The sequence below is a fragment of the Cotesia glomerata genome, linkage group LG9, assembly GCF_020080835.1.
Source record: "Cotesia glomerata isolate CgM1 linkage group LG9, MPM_Cglom_v2.3, whole genome shotgun sequence".
Taxonomy (NCBI): domain Eukaryota; kingdom Metazoa; phylum Arthropoda; class Insecta; order Hymenoptera; family Braconidae; genus Cotesia; species Cotesia glomerata.
In genome coordinates this window covers 16,329,663-16,356,723 of record NC_058166.1, presented here as the reverse complement: position 1 = coordinate 16,356,723, position 27,061 = coordinate 16,329,663, and the positions used below count along the sequence as shown (strand labels likewise).

General features: G+C 28.0%; 1 protein-coding gene across 1 annotated transcript in view; it reads right to left on the bottom strand.

Moving 5' to 3' along the window:
- Positions 1–21,577, bottom strand: part of LOC123272269 (dynein axonemal heavy chain 8) — an 89,243-nt gene extending 67,666 nt beyond the window's left edge. The window contains exons 1-11 of the mRNA XM_044738966.1: positions 21,452–21,577; positions 20,932–21,196; positions 20,102–20,118; positions 17,540–17,738; positions 17,210–17,373; positions 11,381–11,557; positions 11,092–11,313; positions 10,758–11,003; positions 7,060–7,334; positions 6,546–6,888; positions 1,569–2,467 (exon numbers count right to left, since the gene is read on the bottom strand). Of these exons, the coding sequence (XP_044594901.1) occupies positions 1,569–2,467; positions 6,546–6,888; positions 7,060–7,334; positions 10,758–11,003; positions 11,092–11,313; positions 11,381–11,557; positions 17,210–17,373; positions 17,540–17,738; positions 20,102–20,118; positions 20,932–21,196; positions 21,452–21,577 (2,933 nt within the window). The remainder of the gene's footprint in view (positions 1–1,568; positions 2,468–6,545; positions 6,889–7,059; positions 7,335–10,757; positions 11,004–11,091; positions 11,314–11,380; positions 11,558–17,209; positions 17,374–17,539; positions 17,739–20,101; positions 20,119–20,931; positions 21,197–21,451) is intronic.
- Between the last annotated feature and the right edge of the window lie 5,484 nt (positions 21,578–27,061).

Genomic DNA, 27,061 nt, shown 5'->3' with positions numbered 1-27,061 from the left:
CTTTTTGTTAAGTAAAATCTACCAAAAAATCAAAAATTTTTTTTCTCTGACTTTTTTTCTGTCAATTTATTATAATAAGTATTTACGCTGCATTCGAAAATATTCTATCTCTAGCTACATAACTAAAAAATGACCTTGTATCTTGTGAACTACTGACATTTTTAAAGATATAAGCTCACTTTGACATTACACTCATTGAGACCTATCATTTGAGTACTCACATCAATTTTTCATATATTTCATATATTTATATAAATTATATATGTATATATCAAAAATGCATGTGGATACTCAAATGAAAGCTCTTGATGAGTGTAACATCAGGATGAGCTTATATCGTAAAAAATCTCAATAATTAACAAATTACCTTGTATCTTGAGAACTATTGACATTTTTAAAGATACAAATTTACCCCGATGTTACTCTCATCAAGACCTTTCATTAGAGTACCCATATCAATTTTTCATATATTTACATATATATTATATATATGTATATATGAAAAATATATCAAAAATGCATGTGGGTACTCAAATGAAAGCTCTTGATGAGTGTAACATCAGGATGAGCTTATATCGTAAAAAAATGTCAATAATTAACAAATTACCTTGTATCTTGTGAACTATTGACATTTTTAAAGATATAAGCTCATTCTAATGTTACACTCATTATGACTTTTCATTTGAGTACCCACATCAATTTTCCATGTATTTTATATATTTATATATTTTATATATATATGTACATATGAAAAATATATCAAAAATGCATGTGAGTACTCAAATGAAAGCTCTTGATGAGTGTAACATCAGGATGAGCTTATATCGTAAAAAATCTCAATAATTAACAAATTACCTTGTATCTTGAGAACTATTGACATTTTTAAAGATACAAGTTTACCCCGATGTTACTCTCATCAAGACCTTTTATTTGAGTACCCATATCAATTTTTCATATATTTCATATATTTACATATATATTATATATATGTATATATGAAAAATATATCAAAAATGCATGTGGGTACTCAAATGAAAGCTCTTGATGAGTGTAACATCAGGATGAGCTTATATCGTAAAAAATCTCAATAATTAACAAATTACCTTGTATCTTGAGAACTATTGACATTTTTAAAGATACAAATTTACCCCGATTTTACTCTCATAAAGACCTTTCATTTGAGTACCCATATCAATTTTTCATATATTTCATATATTTACATATATATATTATATATATGTATATATGAAAAATATATCCAAAATGCATGTGGGTACTCAAATGAAAGCTCTCGATGAGTCTAACATCAGGATGAGCTTATATCGTAAAAAATGTCAATATTTAAGAAAGTACAGTGCAATTTAACAATATTCATCATTCAATAAAGCAGAGTTTTTATTTTTTGATTAATTTATTATATGAAAATTAGTATATGCAAAATATTTTATACTCAACATTAATAATGAAATAAAAATATGTCCTATTTTTTTAAATTTAATATTATGATCATGATATTGAGCAAAATCATGGCACAAGTTATCTAATACCACCTTATAAAAATAAAATACCTGGAACTACCAATCCTGCGCTTCAACAACTCTAGCGAATTCTTGGTGCTCTTAACAAGAGCTTCAATGAGCTTATTATTGTAATAAGTGAACAATTCCATGCAATCATTCCAAATACGATTCAAGAAACTCTTGGGATCAACAGCCTTGGTATCATCACCAACCGACTTTCGGTTTATGTCAATAGAAATCCTGGTGATTCGCGACTGTGATCCGATTTCACGCTTAACGCGGTCAGGATCCAACCAGCGGTACTTGTCTTCATTGATGTCTTCACCTCCTTCAATCTCTACAAAGTCCAGACACTTGTTGATGATCATTATCAAAGCCGCCTCTACTGCAGTAGACTTGACCTCAATTTCTCTTGCGGCGTTCATGGCAAATTGGAAATTTTCCTGGGAAAATTCCGCAGGACTAAGCGGAGAATCCTTCAAGCTGATCAATTCAGTGTCAGCGATGTTTTCGATGATTCCTTCGATCCTGACCTCTTTTGTCGCGCAAACTTTACTGACGAAGACCTCGATGTCCTGAACAACTGAGCTGATTTCCTGACAAACTTCGGGGATTTCCAGGGACGTCCAGGTAACTACTGACAGGCAAGGCTTGAAAGTCTGCTCCAGTTTGACGAAAACTCCCGCTAGAAGGTTCAGGAATAATTTTGGGGCTGAAGCGTGGATACGCTCGTGAATTTCTACGAGTCTCTTTATCTGCTCGTAGGAAAAAAATATTTTTTCTCGGCAGAAGGTTATAATGCGAGTGAACTCCGGGATTTTGAAGTTCAGACGTGACATGTATTCAGACTCTCTTATTACTTCACGGATGTAAGGGTCGAAGTTTATTGAGTACTTGTTTGCTTGTGGGTCACGAGTTAGCAGAGGTGATGTCAGTGCCAAGCGAACCTGTTTTCAAAATTTAGTTTTATTTTTTTGTTATTGCCTATAGGGAGATAATTGTTTTGTTTTACGGTTTAAATACTTTATTTTTAGAAAAATTATATTGAAAAATTTTTTTTCTAACAATTACATTTTTTTTTTTTTTTATTAAAAAAGTGAATAATTAAAAAAATTGATTTTTTCTTAAAAATAAATTTTTTTCAAGTTTTAAAAAATCAAGAAAATTGAGTTTTTTAATTTTTTGCTCATGGGGAGATAATTGTTTTATTTCACGATTTAAAATACTTTTTTTCATAAAAATTATATTAAAAAAAAAATTTTTTTTAACAATTACATATTTTTTGATTGAAAATTTAATAAAAAAATTTTTTTCTAACAATCAATAATTTTTATTGAAAATTGAATAAAAAAATTTTTTTGTTAATTTTAAAAAATCAAAAAAATTAAGTTTTTAATTTTTTTTTGTGTAAAAATTTTATTAATGATTTTTAGTCGCCATCAAATTTTTTATAGCTTTAAAATTAATAAAAAAAAATTTTTTACAAAATTTTGATGAATTTTTTATACAACAAAATAATTTGTAGAAAAAAAAAATAATTTTTCTATTTTTCAAGCAAAAAAATCAACTGGGCGTAAAATAGAGCAATTAATTTGATAAATAATAGTTTAAAAAACTAAAAACACGCTTTTTATGAAAACCAAACTAAAAATAGAAAATAAATTTTAAATAAATTTAAATTAAGAATAGTGTTAAAGAATTTCAATAAATATAAATTAATAATAGTGTAAATAAAAAAAAATGTATTTTATTTTAAAAAAGCGTGCAGGGTGCTTTTTAAGATATCAAAATGATAATCACTCTACTCATATCTGTCAATAAAATATTTTATAACTATTGACACCATGCACCCCACGCTTTTAAAATAAAATACATTTTTTATTTACACTATTGTTAATTTGTTCATTTATTGAAATTTTAACACTATTCTTAATTTAAATTTATTAAAATTTATTTTTTAGTTTGGTTTTCCTTTCTATAAAAGCGTGTTTTTTTTAGTTTTTAAACATTATTTATTTTTTACAGTTTGGTTTATTTATAAGCGTGATTTTTAGTTTTTTAAACTATTATTTGTTGATTATCAAAAATATTCAGGCGCGCAAATTACCCACGGAGAGTTACATACTGACAAACTGACATACAAGGAAGAAGCTAATATAAAGCGTGTAAAACCTACGGAGGAAAACACCTGGTTTCGTGAAATATAACTTCGGGATGGTCATCAGAGGATTCCGGGTTGATGTATGGGTTTTATCTGTGCCATTCCCGATGAAAACCTACGGAGGAAAACACCTGGTTTCGAGATATAACTTCGGGATGGTCATCAGAGCGATCTGGGTTGATGTACGGGTTTATCTGTGCCATTCCCGATGAAAAACCTACGGAAGGAAAACACCTGGTTTCGAGATATAACTTAGGGATGGTCATCAGAGGATTCCGGGTTGATGTAAGCGGGTTTATCTGTGCCATTCCCGATGAAAACCTACGGAGGAAAACACCTGGTTTCGAGATATAACTTCGGGATGGTCATCAGAGGATTCCGGGTTGATGTACGGCAATCTGTTCCATTCCCGATGAAAACCTACGGAGGAAAACACCTGGTTTCGAAATATAACTTCGGGATGGTCATCAGAGATTCCGGGTTGATGAACAAGGTTTATCTGTGCCATTCCCGATGAAAACCACGGAGGAAAACACCTGGTTTCGAGATATAACTTCGGGATGGTCATCAGAGGATTCCGGGTTGATGTACGGGTTTATCTGTGCCATTCCCGATGAAAATCTACGGAGGAAAACACCTGGTTTAGAAATATAACTTCAGGATAGGTCATCAGAGGATTCGGGTTGATGTACGGGTTTATCTGTGCCATTCCCGATGAAAAACCTACGGAGGAAAACACCTGGTTTCGAGATATAACTTCGGGATGGCAATCAGAGAGGATGACTAGGAAGGTCATCACCTGGGTTCTAGGTTGATAATAATCAAAATTTAAATAATATCATTATGGTAGTCTCTTTATGCGAAGGAGAGTTACATACTGACAAACTGACAAACTGACAAACTGACAAACTGACAAACTGACAAACTGGACAAACTGACAAACTGACAAACTGACAAACTGACATACAAGTGAAGCTAATAAAAAGCGTGTAAAAAGTAATTTTTCTTGTTCTTAGTAATTATTCGCTGATGGATACTGTTGAATAGTTTATGTTTAATTTCAATGTAAGTGAAGAAAATTAAAATTAATTAATAGTAAAGTTACATTGAAATAGTTAACGTGGATTTAATTCAAACTAATAAAGTTTGTGATTTAATTAAAAATATTTGTGCACATAATTGAGAACTTTAGTGCGCTAAAGAATTTTTAGAGTGTTAATAAGTAACTGTGTCATTTATCTACAATCTATGTATATTATAAAGAGAATAAGAAAAATTTTGTATCCAGGATTTCATATAATTCTCACCGATAGTCAATTTATTATGATAAATATTTAGGCTGCATTCGAAAATTCTCTATCTCTAGATAAACCTTAAAAAAGGTAAAATAACACGCTGGATTTTTTTTTGGCTTTGAATTTCTGACTGATCTTAAAATTCCTGGGACAAACTTATCGAGACCTTTCATTTAAGTACCCACATCAACTTTTCATATATTTTATATATTTATATATATGTATATATGAAAAATATATCAAAAATGCATGTGGCTACTCAAATGAAAGCTCTTGATGAGTATAATATCGGAGTGAGCTTAAATATTTAAAGTTTCAATTTTGAGAATGGGACAGCAGAGATGACTGATATTTCGGTGGATTATTTTTAAAGATATAAGCCTACCCCGACATTACACTCATCAAGACCTTTCATTTGAGTACCTACATCAATTTTCATATATTTTATATATTTATATATATGTATATATGAAAAATATATCAAAAATGCATGTGGCTACTCAAATGAAAGCTCTTGATGAGTATAATATCGGAGTGAGCTTAAATCTTTAAAGATGTCAATAATTAAGAAATGACCTTGTATCTTGTGAACTATTGACATTTTTAAAGATATAAGCCTACCCCGACATTACACTCATCAAGACCTTTCATTTGAGTACCCACATCAATTTTTCATATATTTATATATATTATATATATGTATGTATGAAAAATATATCAAAAGTGCATGTGGGTACTCAAATGAAAGCTCTTGATGAATGTAACATCGGGATGAGCTTATATCTTTAAAAATGTCAATAATTAAGAAATGACCTTGTACCTTGTGAACTATTGAGCCCAGGGAACTGACATTTCGGTGGTTTACGAATTTATAGTAAAAAAACCAAAATTTATTCCATTATAGTTTCCAATGCTCCAAATAGAAATTTTTTTTTACTTTCGTAATAAATTTTTTTTAGTAACAAGATAACAATTTTTCTAATAAAAATATGCCTGGGACAGCAAAAAACATCCTTACAGAGAATCATATATATATATATATATATATATATATATATATATATATATATATATATATATATATATATTATAATATTTATATATATTTATTATAATATTTATATATATATTATATATATGTATATATGAAAAATATATAAAAAATGCATGTGGGTACTCAAATGAAAGCTCTTGATGAGTGTAACATCAGGATGAGCTTATATCTTCAAAAACGTCTATATTTAAAAAGATACAGTGCAATTTAACAAAAGTCATTATTTAATAACTCAAAAATTTATTCATTTATAGTTCACAAGTCAAGGCAGTCGGGTAGTGACTGCAAGGTTGCTAGTAAGCCATAAATATACAAGTTATTTCTTAGGAAAAAATATTGTTCGATTTTACGTGGTAAAAATTAATGATACTGAAATTAGCAGCTTCTAATAATTTTTATAACCAATTAATCATAAAAAATTTGCATTTCTAATTTTTTTTTCCATGCGGAATTTTTTCGCAAAATTTTTTCATAATAATTTTTATAAAAATCTAAAAAATAAAAAAAAAACTCACAACTTCTGCAGAATCAAACCAAGCTTTGTGATAAATAATTTCATAATGAACAAAAACCCTGACAAGAGAATTATAAATTTTAATGCATTTCTGCATCCTTTCATGAGTAATAACCCTTTGCCGCTTCTTGAATATATCCATGGGCATTTCAATGCGCCTGTACAACTGTCTAATCCATAAAATTCTGGCAGCAACAGGTGGAATATTCCTCGGTAAGGGTGGCGAGGATCTGTCTTCGTTGTATCTGTCTCGTATTGCCTCAACTTCCTGCTGGTAGACTGTCACCAACTCCAGGTACTTGCGATCGATCCACAACTGCTTATCGAACTTTAGCTTCTCAAACCTGCTTTTACAGAAGAAACTTTGGTTTAACAATAAACTTTGGTCATCAAATAAAATAATACTGCAAACTATAAACTATAAATAAATAGATTTTAACTTAACTTCTTTTTATTTCTTTTTACTAACATGTCCCGTAAAACTACTAAAAACTATCTACACTCTTGTACTATACCTAAGAACCAATCTCAGCGCTTCATCGATATTCGGGGCAAGTGAAACTGTTTTGAAGAAGAAAACTCTCATTTTAAACTCCGTCTCGCTGACACTTATCTTAAACTGCTCGTAGTCTGAATCAAAAAAAGGTTTTCTGTGGTCCAGAGGATTGTACTTTTGAGCTACCATTTTGTTTAAACATGTGATAAAATTTTCTCTGAAGACGTCGATGCCTTTTATTGTCGAGCTTTCAAGTACTGAATAGTTAATACTTATTTCCAGGACGTAAATTATCTGCAAATTTATTAAATTTAATTGAAAATTATCAATAATACACTGTTAAATATTTTGGGAGTAAATTTGGAGAGATTTAAATTATATTGCTAACAAACTTCACTTCGTGAAGTAAATTTTTTATTTTTTTTATTGAATAAAAAATTTAAAAAAAATTTGACTCGCTTTAAAATTATAAAATACGTATTTAGGGATTTTAGAAATTACAATTCATAAACTGTTTTTTAATTTCGGTCAAAATTCGAATTAAAACAATTTTTTATACGAATAAAAATAAAAGTAATTATTTACAAGTAGGGATGTGACCTCGAGTCAGAAAAATCGATTATTCAATAATCGATTTTTTTTGTTTAAAGATAAATCGATTTGTGAAAAATCGATTTAAAAAAAAAATAATCGATTTTTGTTTTCACCTCGACTTTCTATAAGAAAAATGCCTATTCGATGTATTAGTGGAAATATCACGTGACTAATGCAAAAAGGGCGCATGGCAAAGTATGCGCCCTTTTAGCTTTGCAAAGCTAAAAGGGCGCATAATTTTTTTTTTATCACCAATCGACTAGTTGACATATTCTTCGTCGAAAAATCAAGCATTAATTTCCTAAAGCTAAAAGGGCGTATGTCTCTAATTATGCGCCCTTTTAGCTTTAGGAATTTGAAAATTTTATGACCTAAAGCTAAAAGGACTTATAAATTTATTTTCTAAATAATTCATTAAAATGCTCATTTTTAGCCTAAAAATTAAAAAAAAAAAAACGGTAGATTCACATGAAAGAGGCGTATTCTAACTCAACATACACTCTTTTAAAATTACAATTAAAAATATTTTTAAAAAATTGCAAAATCTGCGTGATTGTATTAATTTATTTTTTATTTGAAAATTATTTCAATCCCATTAGTTTTCGATTAATTTAATTATCCATTGCTTGTATAAAAGTAGTTAAAAATTATTATTTTTTCAATATTGTTTATGTACTTAAAAACAGCCGATCCCTTCTTTTTCTTGCGTCGCACTCACTTCAAGAAGCGGTACTATCCTCGGTGCATTCATGAATATAAAGCTATTGAAGTTTTATGTTTTTCTTTTAAAAAAATGAGAATTTTAAAAAAAACACCCTGCTATAAATAAAATTTCCAGAAAATATTTTTTTTTTAATAAATTTTAATCTGCTGAATCAATTTTTTTCAAAAACTAATCAGCTCTTAAGCTTAAAAAACTGCGTCGATCGCCGTCAACGCGATCAAAATCGGTCGATTCGTTTGTGAGGTATCGTGAACAAAATATTTGGGAAAAAGTACTTTTTTTTTCTTACATAACTCCAAAATTTATTCCTGGATCGTTTTTGATTCAACGAGATGATTTTTAGAGCTTAAAAAAATCACTTCAATCACTGCCAATAAGGTCAAAATCGGTTGAATGGTTCGAGAGATATTCAATTTTTAAAAATTAAAAAAAGTATTTTTTTAACATATCTTTGAAATTTCACGTCCGATTGTTTGGTTAGTGATAAATAGTCTTTTTGTTCTAGAAAGACTGCATAGAATGCCTTTAATTTTTTTTAAATCGGTTAATTCATTTGTGAGATATCGTTGTCAAAAAAATTCTAAAAAATTGTTTTTTTTTGTGATACATTTTTATTGGCTTCATCAATCGATTCTAAAAACTGATCGGTTTTTAAGCTTGGAAGCCCACGTTGATCGCCGTTAACGCGATTGAAATTGGTTGATTAGTTTGAGAGATACCGTTGTCGAAATAATTCAAAAAACGTGTTTTTTTTAAATTACTCCGACATTTTTTACCTGATTTATTATTGCTTTTGGCGTGAAATGTGGAGCGCTTAGGTATGGAGTTAGCGGGAAGTTGCAGGGATGGCTTTTAGGGTCTACTGTTATCCTAATTTTTTATACTGAATACATAATAAAAAAATTAGGAAAACGGTTGACCCTGAAGGCCATCCCTGCAACTTCCCGCTAATTCCATACTTAGGCACTTAAAATTGCACCAATGACGTTTTTGAGCTCTTCGAGCTTAAAAATACAATTTATGGGTTATTTTGAGCTCTCCGAGCTCAAAGAGATTGCTTTCCTATGCTTTTGAGCTCTTCGAGCTCAAAAGTCTGATAGAGATTTGATAAGACACTATTTTTGAATTTTTAAACCGCAATAACTTTTGAATAAACCGATTTTTACGCGGTTGGAAGCATTCGACGCAGTTTTTCAAGCCTCACAAAGAATCTTAAATTTTTAATTAATCGCGCTAGGAATTTTGGAGTTATTCCGAAAAACACTTTTCGGTTTTCTTTCGTTCACGATATCTCTCCAACGAATCAACCGATTTTGACCTGACTGGTGGCAAACAACGAGGTTATTGCGATTAGGAGCTGTTTATTTTTTGTAATAGAACCATCAAGCCTATTAAATGTTATTCCAAAAAAACGAAATTTGAAAAAATTTTTTTTTTCAGGTTTTTTAAGGTGTCTGAAAATGTATTGATCTGTATCGGTCTAAAAAGTTTTCACAATCTAAGTTTGGTCAAGCCCTTTCGAATGGCACCAACCGCGATGAAATCGGTCAAGCCGTTCAAAAGTTATAAGCGGTTCACATACTTTGGGGATAGTCAGGGAAGCTTCCTGTGACCTTCAAACGTCGAGATCTGATGAAAACTCGATTTTTGCAAAACGGGGTGAAAACAATAACTTCCCGATTTTTAAAAATCTTCAATTTTCTTAGCGGGAAGTTAAAAATTCAAAATATAAAACAAATAAGAAATATATTGAGTTTTTTGGGGGGCCCGTTTTACCCCACTTTTCTCAATTTTTTAATTTTGATATACGCAAAAAAATTACTACCATAAACTCAGTAAAAGGCCAAAAAAGTAAAACGAGCTGAAAAACTCATATTATAAAAATTTTCTGGTGGCCCATTTTGCTCCACATTTTCATTTTTTTTTTTTTTTTTTTAATGAACAGCAAATTGAGGTCAAATACTTGGCAAGGGACTAAAAAAAAGTAAAACCAGAGAAAAACACTAAGGATAGCAATATTTTTTTCTTAAGAGGCCCATTTTGCCCCCCCCCCTTCCTCACTGATAGAAGGATTTATTTGTATTAAATAATATTTGTTAATAGTTAACAAATCATTTATTAGAGACCACTTTTTAGTATTAAATAAATATTTCTTAGTATTTAAAATGATTTGTTTGTATTTAATAAATCTGATATTCATTTATTAAATATTAATAAATCTTTTTAAATACTAAGAAATATTTGTTAAGGACTAACAAATGGCTTCAAATAAATGATTTGTTAAATATTAACAAATCTTTTTAACTATAAACAAATCCTTCTATCAGTGCCCTATATACATAGAAAAAAAAAATTCATATGAATATCTTCAGAAATATTTATTTTTTCTGAATACTTACTTTATTTAGCCGAACTTTAAAGGTCTCAAACTTCCCAAAAACAAACATTTCAGACACTTCAATCTGTCTTTCCCCAGCAGCTTCAATATTTTGAAGCATCAGCTTGTAAGATTCATAATATTGCTCGTACAAAGTTATGCAGTCTTTCATCCGCAAAATAATTGATGTCTTTTCTTCTTGCCAGATATCAAGAGTTCCGTTTTTGGTTATGTAAGACTTGCAAGTTATAATCAATTGATTCGTAATCTAAAAAAATTTATTTAACATTTCTTTCAACAGTTCATTTGAAACAATTGTTGAAATAAATTGAAAATTAATTAATAATATTAAATACTTTAACAAATAACGCAGTTATCATTCTCTGTGTGTTGAAGAATCTAGAAGTGGTGTAAACCATGCGAATAGATTGCATCAAGGCCGGCAAATGCTGCCCAATCTTAGTAGGCTCCAACATATAAAGCGGTCTTGTGTACTTTTCTATTGCGTACAAATATTTGACGTTATCTCTCGCCAATAATTCAATCATCGTGATATCATCGTCCAATTTCTTCCACTTCTACTATGAAGATACAACCTTTTAGATGTGATTTATGGAGAAGATTATGTAATTTATGTTTAGAGACCTTAACAAGCTTGGACTTGGCTTGAACTAATAGCGCAATGAACATCTGGGTCTCTGCTCGCTTTATGTGGTCGACAATGTAAGAAAAACGCGTGAGAATCCCTCGCCAGTAGACCAGCTCAGCGGTTGGTCCGACGTCCTCTGTTTCACGGCGCAGTTGTTGGCTTTCAACAAGTGCCTATTCATTATTATTGTTATTATGATTTTTTTTGTATTATTACTAGCATTAACAGCCGAGACCAGTGATTGCAGTTTCAATCGGCTTAGCGAAACGAATGGAAATTTTGAAAAACGTTTTTAGAGATAATAGATAATTTAATAAACTATTTTACCACAAAGCGTTTTTTTCAAAAATTTCATTCGTTTCGTGAAACCAATTGAAACTGCAATTGCTCTGCTGTTGGGAGTGCGACAGAGATAGTTCCGTTGAACTCCGTGAGAGCAAAGCGAGAAAAGATGGTCTCGCCTGTTAATATATGTCTATATTTTATAAAATTTGAAGAAATAAATCCTGAAATTTTGAAAAAAAAAAACTGCATTGATTTTGGGCGTCAATACAATGTAAAAATGTTATTTAGCGTCTTATTTTGATATTTAAAGTGATAATAATAAAAAATATTATGATATTAGTAATTTAAATATTAACATTAAATAACTATGTATTGATTTTAAGGGTCAATGCTATGTAAAAATTATATTTAGCTTATAAAGACGCTCTCAATTCGAATTTCAACGTGAATTTCGTGTTAAATATTGAAAATTTCTATTGTAATATTGAATTTAAATTATTATGTATTGATTTTGAGCGTCAATGTAATGAAAAAACATTATTTAGTGGACAAAAATACTTTAGATTTGAATTTAAATACATAATTGATGATGAATATTAAAAAGTTTGATTAAAAATAAATATTGATAGATTTTAAGAATCAATTCCGTAGATAAATTTTATTTAATATAAAAAAATCTGTATCAATTTTAATTTCTACGTGAAATTGATGATAAATATTACTGATAGTAATTGAAACGTTGAATAAAAATGACGTTGCATTGTATTAAATTAAATTTGTTAATGAAATTCATGATACATATTAGAAAAATTGATCAAAAATGACTATACATTGATTTTTAATGTCAATGTACTAGAAAAATGTAATTTGCTACACAAAGATACTCTGATTTTGGATTTTAACATAAAATTTATAATCAATATTAAAAAGATTGATTAAAAATGACTATGCATTGATTTTAAGCGTCAATGCACTAGAAAAATGTTATTTAGTACACAAATATACTCTTAATTTAGATTTTAACGTGAAACTCATGATAGACATTAAATAAATTGATTACTAATGACTATAAATTGATTTTAAGCGTCAATGCACTAGAAAAATGTTATTTAACACAAAGATACTCTTAATTTGAATTTTAACGTGAAATTCAGGATGGACATTAAAAAGATTGATTAAAAATTGCTATGCATTGGTTTTGAGCGTCAATGCAGTAGAAAAATGTCATTTTGCACTAAGGAACTCTGTTAAATCGCAAAGATTTAAATAGAATATTCTTGAGCATACATTTATTTATTTCTAAGTCCAGATGTTTGTTTGTATGCTTAGCTGTAATTTTAAAGGTTTACAAACCCTTCATAAAGTTTTAAGCGTACCATTCATAAGGAAAGGTCTTACCATTTTTTACACGCTTTATATTAGCTTCACTTGTATGTCAGTTTGTCAGTATGTCAGTATGTAACTCTCCGTGGGTAATCTGCGCGCCTGCGGCCTTCCTTGGTTCTGGTAGCCGTTTCTCAGGCTCGCTCTCCGAAATCGAACTCTGATTCCCCGTATTTATAATATTTATAAATAATTATTTTTTATTAGCTTCACTTGTATGTCAGTATGTCAGTATGTCAGTATGTAACTCTCCGTGGGTAATTTGCGCGCCTGAATATTTTTGATAATCAACAAATAATAGTTTAAAGAAACTAAAAATCACGCTTTTATAAATAAACCAAACTAAAAGTAAAATAAATAATAGTTTAAAAAAACTAAAAACACGCTTTTTATAGAAAACCAAACTAAAAAATAGAAAATAAATTTAAATTAAGAATAGTGTTAAAAATTTCAATAAATATAAATTAATAATAGTGTAAATAAAAAAAATGTATTTTATTTTAAAAAAAACGCCATTCGGCCATACCCGACATGGATAGGTAGATTTCTTGTTTGAATATTGAAAAAAAAACACGTTATTAAAAGGCAAAAATGTCCTAAAATTTATTTTTTATTATATTTTTGCAAATAATGATATGAGACCGACTACAACCAATAGATATTCAAAGACATCTTCCTAAAAAATAGGATTTGTAACAGACGAAAGTCATTTGATGTTAATAGTTAATAATTAATTTATTTTTGATTTTTTAATTTTCCAAACTCCGAAATAAATTGAAAAAGTATCAAAAGGTAACGAATAATAGCTCAAATCGAAGATAATTATGTGAATTTTGACATAAAGTTGATAAATTCAAGCTATCTTTTATGGCTTAAAATTATTTAAAGAAAAAGGGCTGAAATACGTTCATTGAAAAATTTTTGAAAATTTTCAAATTCACGGAATTAATTAAAAATCATCAAAACTAGACAAATAATAGTTTAAATTGAAGGTTATTAAATGAAATTTAAGATAAATTTGATAGATTTTATCTATTTTTACATCTGAAAGATTATTTTCATAAAAAATACAAAATTCAAAATTTTTGAAAATGAAAAAATTTTCAAACACCCACAACTCGTAAACTAACCGGCCGATTTTGCTCATCTTTGAACTTGATCTTGGTATTGATCCACAGAATAAGCCCACAAAATTTCATAAAGATCGGTTGAGAACTGTGGGCGCAATCCTGCTGACATGGCGCGTTATATCACACATATATATATATATATATATATATATATATATATATATATATATATATATATATATATATATATATATACATACATACATACATAAATACATATATAAACTTTTGAGCCAATGCCATTTTTCGACATTACTCGATAAAATAAAACATATTATGATAAAATTTTCCTAAAATTACAACATGAGACCGGCTACAATAGTTATATTTCTATAGAAATCTACCTAAAAAGCGTGGGGTGCTTTTTAAGATATTATCGAAATGATAATCACTCTACTCATATCTGTCAATAAAATATTTATAACTATTGACACCATGCACCTCACGCTTTTTTTAAAATAAAATACATTTTTTTTATTTACACTATTATTAATTTATATTTATTGAAATTTTTAACACTATTCTTAATTTAAATTTATTTTCTATTTTTTAGTTTGGTTTTCTATAAAAAGCGTGTTTTTAGTTTTTTTAAACTATTATTTTTTATTTCTAAGTCCAGATGTTTGTTTGTATGCTTAGCTGTAATTTTAAAGGTTTACAAACCCTTCATAAAGTTTTAAGCGTACCATTCATAAGGAAAGGTCTTACCATTTTTTTGTTATCAGCTTAGGCTGTTTTATTACATTATGACCGTCTGTCCAAAATTGAGGAATTTGTCGAGCGTGAGAGTCCAGACTACTCAAAACTCAAGGTTAATGACTACTTGCAAACTAACATATTTTTCAGTCCTTCTGACCGCCCACGTGCGACTTGAAAGGTAGTAATTGGTCATTTTTAACCCCTACACTGATAGAAGGATTTGTTTATAGTTAAAAAGATTTGTTAATATTTAACAAATCATTTATTTGAAGCCATTTGTTAGTCCTTAACAAATATTTCTTAGTATTTAAAAAGATTTATTAATATTTAATAAATGAAAATCAGATTTATTAAATACAAACAAATCATTTTAAATACTAAGAAATATTTATTTAATATTAAAAAATGGTCTCTAATAAATGATTTGTTAGCTATTAACAAATATTATTTAATACAAATAAATCCTTCTATCAGTGTACCTTTTAAATGTATCTAAGCATAAGTTCACTAGAATTTGTATGTAGCTTTTTAAGTTAGTTGTACTTGTACTTTCATCTAAGCAATATATGTATTAAACTGACATCCTCTTTATTTAAAACTACCTTTATCTGTTCCAAAGACAATCCTTAAAAAATTACAAAATACAATAAATTCGCGTTCGATCAAGTTCTTGCGCGACGTCACTTATAAATAAATTAAAATATTTATAAAACACCACAAACTCTTAATTTGAATATCAAGATAAAATTCAAAATAAATATTATAAATATTGATTTTAAATTACTATGCATTGATTTTTAGCGTCAATGCAGTAAATATGTTATTTGTTGTAAAAATATGCTCTAAATTTGAATTTTAAAGAGAAATTCATGATAAGTATTCATTAAGGTAGTACCCTCGCGACTTCCGTCGTCAAAAGTTTGTGCTAGAGTGTATGGTACATATACTTTAGAGTCATTATTGACAAGCCTAAAACTTTTTGCTGTTTATGTACTTATTTTAGCCAATCACAAACGAGAAACTGATCGTTTGAAAAGTCTGGCAACACTGCGTGAGCGTTAAGATATTTTATAGTGGTTATACTGTAGTGTTTTGGACTAACTGTAGATTAACCTCTGTTTTGACACATGCGTTTATTTATTTATTTACATACATTTATTCGGAAATATAATTACAATATCTGAAAAATTGACTTATAAAGGACGATTCATAAAAAAAAGTCCTTGAAAAACGACAGAAATCACTAGCAAATATGCAAATAACAAATAGAAAAAAAATAATTGACAATATTGTTTTGTTTTTTCAGAAAAATCAGTAATTGAATTTTTATGTTGATGTATTTACGGATTTTAAATTTTAGTATTTTTTTATTATTTCATCTGACTATTATTTTTATAACTTATGAAAGATTAATATATATTATTATATTCAACTTATTAACTTTTTGAATTTTTATAAATATAGAAATATACTTATTTTTATAAAATAAAATCATTGTTACTTTTTTTGAAATAAATAAAATTAATAACTAAAATGTTACACCTAAAGTAAATTAAACTTTTCAAATTTTTCAGCGCATGCGCGTCTCATACTTTTTTCGCGGCTCACAAAACTTGCGTTGTTGCCACAGTTTTATTAACGTATCCCTTCCTCGGCTAAAGTCTGGTAAATTTTTCATTACTTATTAATAAATATCTCTGAAACTGTGTGATAATTATCAATGAAGTTATTTTTACAAAATTGTTTAATTGTTAGTTAGTTACTCTAGTTTTTTAAAAGAACCCTAAAAAAAGTTTCTGAGATATAAAAATGTTTGTACGTAAACTTTTCGATATCCCGTAGACCGCAATGTATAAGAGCGTTCAAAACTCAAACTTTGAAATTAAATATCTCTGAAACTAAATGGTCAAAAATTTTCAAATTGCGCCAATCGACGCAGAATTATATGAATATTAATCTGCCGAAGTTAAAAAAAAATCCTAAGAAAACGACTCTGGCGAGGGTACTACCTTAAAAATATTAATTCAAAATAATTATGTATTGATTTTGAGTATCAATGCAATGAAAATGTTATTTAGTGTAAAAAGACATTTTTAATTTGAATTTCAAACTTAAATTCATGATCAGTATTAAAAAAAAATTGATGGAAAATAAAGATGTATTGATTTTGCGCCTCAATGCAGTCTTTTATCGTATAAAGACCTACTCAATTGATATTTTTACGGGATTTCATTAATTTTATAGTAAAAATACAATGAATTATTATTATTTTTTTGTTATTTGGGTTTGAAAGTAAGGAAAAATTTCAAATATAAAAATAACACATACTTTTTCCATTATTTTCATCCAACCTCGAACGCACTCTTCAACAGTAATAATCGCATCATAATCTTTCGCATTTCTCTCAACATTTTCCATAGTCTTGGCATATTTTACAAAAACATCCTGATGGCCGTCGAACTTTAGGATGTTATCAAGATCGGCATTCGTCGCTGCTCGTAAAAAATAATTTGCATAAAAAATAAGGCGGCATTTTTCGGGAAGATTTTACGGGCAAACAATAAAATAAGATGTGAATAAAAGTTTATGACTCATGAAGTCATGACCAAGACTCATGTCTGCTGTGGTGATTTTATTACAAGCAAACTCGAGACGTACTTTGTATAAATTGACAAAAATCCTTAAAGTCCCCGATGAAATTGTCCCTAATCTTGGCTCCCACTTGACTCCGCGGCAAATCACCCCACTGCTTATTAATCTCAAGTGCTGGTGAGTTTTGCCGGGATATTAGACCTGAGATACTGCTCAATGCGCCGCTGTACTTCCCCTCGACTTCCATGTAAGCGTAATAAGTTTCCTGAGTGTAATTTGCTCATTGAGTTTATTAAATTAGATTAAATTAAATTGAATTTTTTTTTTTTTTAGTTGCTTAAATAAATTTTCAGAGGCTTAAATAAATTATTACCTCAAAAAGAATTTTAAAAGAAATTTTAATATATAAAAATCAAATTAATTAATATACAAAAAAAATTTTTTTTCAATAAAAATATTACCTCAAGTAAATGTTTAATTTCAAAATCATTTTCAGGATTAAGACGGTACACAACAACAGACTTGCCAAATAATTTTTCAGTGGTGCCATCTGTGACGCAACAGCGTAAGAAATCCTCCATTTTGTCGTCCGGCCGCCATCTTCCTGACTCTGAGCAGAAGTAATGAATTTTTCTTAATAAACTACTCTTAAAGACATTATTTATTTAATTTTAATTAGTCATTATTTCTTTTTTTTCCCTTATTAAAAAAAAAAAAAGATTTGAAAAGATTCACTCCAGGTAACTGTATATCATATATAGCAGTCAACTCAAGTCTTTTTAAATCTTTTTGAATCGTTTTAATCTTTTTAAATCTTTTTTTTTTATAAAGAGTGTAAATTGACCATTTTTTCACAACATACAACCCCAAAAGTTGATAATAAATTAGGCAGTTACACATCTTTACTCCAAATTACTCAACTCTGCGTCATACTGTACTCAATAAAAATAATCGAAAAACTTGAAAAAAAAAAAAAAAACTTTACTCAATTCATTCATTACTCTATGCTAACTTTATTCAACGCTAAGTTTACTCAGTTTCAACTGTATTTCATGAAATCTTTATTCAATGGTATTTTATAAGTGATGGCGCGCTTTTAAACATCTCTATTCAATTATTTTTTGTTTAATAATATGTTTACTTTAAATAAGTTAAAAAAAAAACTTTACTTAATAATTTTATTCTTAAAAAATAAAATTCTATTGTTTTACAAACTTTATTCAATGTCAACTTTACTCAATTACATATAATTTATATATCTATATATCGCGTGCCTAATGCCAAAAGGGCGTATAAAAAGTTATACGCCCTTTTGGCTTTGCAAAGCCAAAAGGGCGTATAATTTTTTATTTTGGTGCCAATCGTTTTGTAAACATGTTCTAAGCCTAAAAATGAAAATAAATTTTCCAAAGCCAAAAGGGCGTATGTCTCAAGTTATACGCCCTTTTGGCTTTAGAACACTGAAAATTTAGTGATCTAAAACCAAAAGGGCGTATAATTTTTTTTTTTAACTTCCCGTTAAGGTGTTTTTCATTCTATGCATACATATTATGGATTTTAACTCCAATTTTACGCAACGGAATCGGTGGTTTGAATTTTTAGGCGAGTAGAGCATACCTACGCTCGCGCTAAAAGTATACAATTAAACAAAAATATATCTTTTATTACAGTTATAGCGGGCAAGAAATTATTATAATAATCCGAAGTTAAAAAATTAGGAAAACGGTTGACCCTGAAGGCCATCCCTGCAACTTCCCGCTAATTCCATACTTAGGCACTTAAAGATGCACCATCGACGTTTTTGAGCTCTTCGAGCTCAAAAATACAATTTATGGTTATTTTGAGCTCTCCTCGGAGCTCAAAGAGATTGCTTTCCTATGCTTTAAAGCTCTTCGAGCTCAAAAGTCTGATAGAGATTTGATGACACTATTTTTTGAATTTTTAAACCGCAATAACTTTTGAATAAACCGATTTTTACGCGGTTGGAAGCATTCGACGCAGTTTTTCAAGCCTCACAAAGAATCTCAAATTTTGAATTAATCGCGCTAAGAATTTTGGAGTTATTCCGAAAACACTTTTTTCGGTTGTCTTTCGTTCACGATATCTCTCGAACGAATCAACCGATTTTGACCGGACTGGTGGCTATCAACGTGGTTTTTTGAGGTTAAGAGCTGATTAGTTTTTGGAATTGAATCATCAAGCCGTTTAAAAGTTATTCCAAAAAAACCAAATTTGAAAAAAATTTTTTTTCAGTTTTTTGAAGATTTCTCAAAATCTATTGATCTGAATCGGTCCAAATAGTTTTCAAAATCTAAGTTTGGTCAAGCCCTTTCGAATGGCACCAACCGCGATGAAATCGGTCAAGCCGTTCAAAAGTTATAAGCAGTTCACATATACATACACACACACCGTGACAACCTCGCGGGGATAGTCAGGGACGCTTCCTGTGACCTTCAAACGTCGAGATCTGATGAAAACTCGTTTTTTGCAAAACGGGGTGAAAACAATAACTTCCCGATTTTTTAAAATCTTCGATTTTCTTAGCGGGAAGTTAAAAATACTAGAAAAAACTAATATCAAAATACGGAAAGTTTATTGGGGTACAATTCCTGCACCTTCTCTACGTACATCTCTTACATTTTCGTCTGAAAAAAAAAGAAATTTATAAAAAATATGAACAATCTAGTACGCGAAAAAATTTTTAATTCATATGCTTTTTTAATCATTGGTCTGTCCAAGATGATGAAAATTTAAAGTTACTACCATCGAAAATGTTGACTTTTTAAAAATTTTTTTTATACAAACCTCCGGACAATTTTGAAGACCATTTTTCGAAATTTTGAAAAAATCCTGATTTTTTTTATACACCCTTTTGGCTTTAGACCGATAATTTCCTAAAGTCAAAAGGGCGTATATCTTAAGATACGCCCTTTTGGCGTTAGTACGTCAAAAATTTTTTTTCTGTAGATCTTTACGTTTTGAGCGATTCTAGAAAAAATGGCAAAAAAAAATTTTTTTATACGCCCTTTTGGCATAAAACCCTATCTAACTGCTGTAATACGCCCTTTTGGCATTAGGCGCGCGATATAGTAAAAAATTTTTTTTTTAATTTATTAAATTATTTTATTGGAGTACAGATTGCACAGAGCTGAGAAATTTTGAGTACAGTTTTGTTTTTGCCGAATAAAATATTATTAAATAAAAAAATATTGAATGGAGATTTTTAAAAGCGCGCCGTCACTTATAAAATACTATTGAGTAAAAATTGCATTGAATACAGTTGGAACTGAGTAAACTTAGCGTTGAATAAAGTTAGTATTGAGTAGTGACTGAATTGAGTGAAATTTTTTTTTTTTTTAAGTTATTCAATTTTTTATGTTGAGTACAGTATGTCGCAAAGTTGAGTAATTTGAAGTAAAGATGAGTAACTGCCATAAATTACGGAGGACTTTATATACCGACTGGCGGCGGTGACATGGGTTGATAATGAATTATCACAGCCCGACGACCACCTTGAGTGAAAAAACTCCTGAAAACATCTAAGTATTCTTCTTTATCAAGCAAACCTTCTTCTAGAGAAGCGACGTCGGTGTCCAAAATAAAGGCTACAACTTCTAATACGTGACGGTGGACGGTCCCGAGGGAATCTTGTCTTTCTTTTCTATACTCCTTGTATTTGGCCTGATAAAGGGTAAAATGTAACGATAATAATAATAATAATAATAATAATAATAATAATAATTTTAATCAAACTGAATTTAGAGGACATCTAAAATTTTTTTCTTAATTTTTTTAAACAAATAATTAGTCATAAAATAATTTTGGAAAATATTTTTTTTTGTATTGATTTCTTCTTTAGAAAAGTTTAAAAATAATTTTAAGAAGTCAAATGATTTTAGTATCATAAATTAAAAAATAAAAATAATAAAGAAAATGAAGCTAGTAAGTACTTAATCAAGTAAAACTTTAATTACAAACCAGTTTTTCTTTAGCACGTTCCACCGGGATACCATCTGTACGATTAACTCTTCTTTTTAACAATTCTTTAATCCTTTCTTCGATAGCTGGAATCGTGTAATCTCTTAAATTTATTTTACTCTCCATTTACTTATTCTTCTTTATTTCACAAACTTTTCTTAATCAATTTTTATCATTAATTAACCTATCAGTTTGTTATAATTATAACGTAGAGGTTTATTAATATCCGTGAAGTTTACTACAGAAGAAAGAAAACAAGTGCAGATTAAAATTTATTAAAATTTTCTTCTTTCAGGATTATTAATTTATTTTCAAACTAATCTATATTATTAAGATAATAAGAGAAATTTTATCGTGAACTGTTGACATTTTTTAAAATATAAGCTCATCCTGATGGTACACTCATCAAGACCTTTCATTTGAGTACCCACATCAACTTTTCATATATTTATATATATTATATATATGTATACATGAAAAATATATGAAAATGCATGTGGGTACTCAAATGAAAGCTCTTGATGAGTGTAACATCGGGATGAGCTTATATCTGTAAAAAGGTCAATAGTTAAGAAAGTACAGTGCAATTTAACAAATATCTAGTGAAATATCGATATATTTAAAGATATAGTAAAGATATAGACTCAATCGGACATCACACTCATCGAGACCTTTCATTTGAGTATCCACATCAATTTTTCATATATTCATATAAATCACATATATGTATATATGAAAAATAAATGAAAAATTGATGTGGGTACTCAAATGAAAGCTCTTGATGATTGTAACATCGGAATGAGCTTATATCTTAAATAATGTCAATAATTAAAAACTGACATTGCTATCTTGTCCACTGATGATATTTTTAACGATACAAGCTCATTCTGGAGTTATAATCCTCAAGACCTTTCATTTGAGTACCCACATTAATTTTATCATATATTTATATATATTATATATATATGTATATATGAAAAATATATGAAAATGCATGTGGGTACTCAAATGAAAGCTCTTGATGAGTGTAACATCAGGATGAGCTTATATCTGTAAAAAGGTCAATAGTTAAGAAAGTACAGTGCAATTTAACAAATATCTAGTGAAATATTGATATACTTAAAGATATAAGCTCACTCGGACATCACACTCATCGAGACCTTTCATTTGAGTACCCACATCAATTTTTCATATATTCATATAAATCACATATATGTATATATGAAAAATATATAAAAAATTGATGTGGGTACTCAAATGAAACCTCTTGATGAGTGTAACATCGGGATGAGCCTATATTTTTAAAAATGTCAATAATTAAGTACTGAAATTGCTATCTTGTCCACTGATGATATTTTTAACGATATAAGCTTATCCTGAAGTTACTCTCATCAAGACTTTTAATTTGAGTACCTACATCAATTTTTCATATATTTATATATATTACATATATGAATGTATGAAAAATATATGAAAAATTGATGTGGGTACTCAAATGAAAGCTCTTGATGATTGTAACATCGGAATGAGCTTATATCTTAAATAATGTCAATAATTAAGAACTGACATTGCTATCTTGTCCACTGATGATATTTTTAACGATACAAGCTCATTCTGGAGTTATACTCGCCAAGACCTTTCATTTGAGTACCCACATTAATTTTATCATATATTTATATATATTATATATATGTATGTATGAAAAATATATGAAAAATTGATGTGGGTACTCAAATGAAAGCTCTTGATAATTGTAACATCGGGATGAGCTTATTTCTTTAAAAATGTCAATAATTAAGAACTGACATTGCTATCTTGTTAACTAATGACATTTTTAAAGAGATAAGCTCGCCCCGATATTACACATATCGAGACCTTTCATTTGAGTATCCACATCAACTTTATATATATATATATATATATATATATATATATATTACATATATGTATATATGAAAAATATATCAAAAATTGATGTCGGTACTCAAATGAAAGCTCTTGATGAGTATAACATCGGGATGAGCTTATATCTTTAAAAACATCATTATTTAATAAAGCACAATTTTATTTATTTTTGGTTCACAAGACACCGCAGTCACATAGTGACTGCAAGGTTGCTTGTTAATAGTAATTGTAATGTTATGAATATAAATATTATCACAATAAAACAAAGCAAAATAAACGATTGTTTTTATTTTTTATTTACAATACTGCGTATCTCATTACACGATGTAGCTAATTACCTCGTTATAATTTATTATCCTTTAAAATTGATACATTCGCATGACATTAACTATTTAATAATTAATAATAAATATAATATATTTAATTTAATAATAATATAATATATATATATATATACTTCAATATATAATTGTACCTCTTTATTTTATTTTTTAGGTAAAGAAATAATATCATTATTTAAACTTACAAACATTACAATGATTACAATACTGTAACGCCTAAATAATTAATTATAATTTGTCTTTTAATGATTGTTGGAAAGAATTTATAAGCAACATTATTGTTTGTCTCATGAAAAATTTAATTTTTTTAAATAATAAGTTCATTTTTTTTTTGTTCAGGAACATTTTATTTGTTAGGCCAATAGGCTTTAACAAATCAAAAACGAGACAAACTTTTACAGCAATAAATTTTAAAAAACTACATAACTTCATTTGGGAACAATTTAAACCTCAAACTTATATTACGGATTTTTAGATTATTATTAATTAATCATCATCTTCTTTGTTTGGAATTTTTGTGAAAGCGGAAGAATTATAAAGATTGTGATTTTTTTAAATAAATTTAAACAATATTATTAGTCATTTATAGAAACAAAATTTTTGCTTTATTTTTAAAATTAATTCTTAAAATTTTTTAATACTACGGCGAAAATATTGGTCTTAGAAAAAAAAAATGTGATTTAAAAGTTATAGAAAATTCAATTTAATAAAAAGAAAATGTCTCATAATTATTTATACGATCAGTATTTTCACTGTAAATTCAAAATTAAGATTCATCTATATTATTAAGAGACCAAGAAAAATTTTGTGGCCAGTGTATTTTATAAAATAAAATAGGTTTTTATGGTTAAATTTGGTATTATCAGAAAGGTTTTGACCTAGAGTTGTGCCTTTTCAATGTTTCATATCATTTATTTCAAATCAATAGTCAATTTATGATGATATGAATTTAGGCTGCATTAAAAATGATCTATCTCTAGATTCATAATTAAGAAATGACCTTGTATCTTGTCAACTATTGACGTTTTTGAAGATATAAGCACATCTTGATGTTACACCCTTCGAGACCTTTCATTTGAGTACCCACATCAATTTTTCATATATTTATATATATTATATATATGTATATATGAAAAATATATGAAAAATTGATGTGGGTGCTCAAATGAAAGCTCTTGATTAGTGTAACATCAGGATGAGCTTATATCTCCAAAAATGTCAATAATTAAGAACTGACATAGCTATCTGGTGAACTATTGACATTTTTAAAAATATAAACTCATCCCGATGTTACACTTATCAAGCCCTTTCATTTGAGTACCCACATCAATTTTTCATATATTTATATATATTATATATATATGTATATATGAAAAATATATGAAAAATTGATGTGGGTGCTCAAATGAAAGCTCTTATGAGTGTAACATCAGAATGAGCTTATTCTTAAAAAATATCAATAATTAAAAAATGACCTTGTATCTTGAGAACTATTGGCATTTTTAAAGTAATAAGCTCATCCCGATGTTACACTTATCAAGACCTTTTATTTGAGTACCCACATCAATTTTTCATATATTTATATATATTACATTTATGTATATATGAAAAATATATCAAAATGCATGTGGGTACTCAAATGAAAGCTCTTGATGAGTGTAACATCGGGATGAGCTTATATCTTAAATAATGTCAATAATTAAGAACTGACATTGCTATCTTGTCCACTGATGATATTTTTAACGATATAAGCTTATCCTGAAGTTATTCTCATCAAGACTTTTAATTTGAGTACCTACATCAATTTTTCATATATTTATATGTATTACATATATGAATGTGTGAAAAATATATGAAAAATTGATGTGGGTACTCAAATGAAAGCTCTTGATGATTGTAACATCGGGATGAGCTTATATCTTAAAAAATGTTAATAATTAAGAACTGACATTGCTATCTTGTGAACTATTGAGATTATTAAAAATATAAGCTCATCCGGATGTTACACTTTTCAAGAGCTTTCATTTGAGTACCCACATCAATTTTTTCATATATTTATATATATATTATATATATGTAATATATGTATATATGAAATATATATAAATATGCATGTGGGTACTCAAATGAAAGCTCTTGATGAGTGTATCATCAGGATGAGCTTATATCTATAAAAATGTGAATAATAAAGCAATGACGTTGTATTTTGTTCACTCATGACATTTTTAACGATATAAGCTCATTCTGAGAGTTTCACTCATCGAGACCTTTCATTTGAGTACCCACATCAATTTTTCATATATTTATAGATATTACATATATGTATATATGAAATATATATAAATATGCATGTGGGTACTCAAATGAAAGCTCTTGATGAGTGTATCATCAGGATGAGCTTATATCTTAAAAAATATCAATAGTTAAGAAAGTACAGTCTAATTTTACAAAAGTCATTATTTAATAAGCCTAAATTTTATTTATTTATAATTCACAAGTCACGGCAGTTACGTAGTGACTGCTAGGGTCAATGAATAATCAATGAATAATTCAAATTTTGTCTAATGATGAAAATGTTCATTTTAAAATTACGGCTTTCTTATTGCTCCTAAAAAAAAATCATGCAACATGATATTTTTTATAAAATTAAATTTTAAACAATTTTTCTGTACGACTAATATTTTTATCATATTAAAAATTTACTATTAATTATTTTTAAATTAAAGCAAAAATTCTGAGTCAGTTATAAGCTTGGAAGTGTTTTAATATAAATTTGTAAATAAATGTTTTAATTAAAATTATTAATTATTTTAAAGATGTATCATATTTATGGATGCACTCAAATGAATATTTAAAATAATTTTGTTTTAAATATAATAATTTTTAGTAATTTATTAAGTAACTATGTATTTAAAATGGCACCTTAGGCATTATTTTATCAATTTAAATGTCAATTCAATGAAAATAGTGGATAATTATTGTTATTAGTGGCTTTTAAGCTCTCAATTTTCGGTGCGTTACATTTCTGATACAAACTTACATTCTATAAAAAAAAAATATATATATTTTTTTTTAATTATAAATTTATATAATTATAAATAATAAGATAACACCAAATAATCTGCAACAATAGATTAACTTATTTAAAATAATTGTAATATTAATAATTAAAAAAAAAAAAAAAAAAAAAAAGTTAATGGTAATTATAATTATAATAATAATAGTATAGCTAATTGGAAAAAATTTAAGTATCAGTTAAATGCCACCGTGATTATTATTTAATTAATATTATTCTAATTAATTTTGAATATACACGTGATTTTTAATTTATTGATTTATAGATTAGTCATTATCATTATTGGTA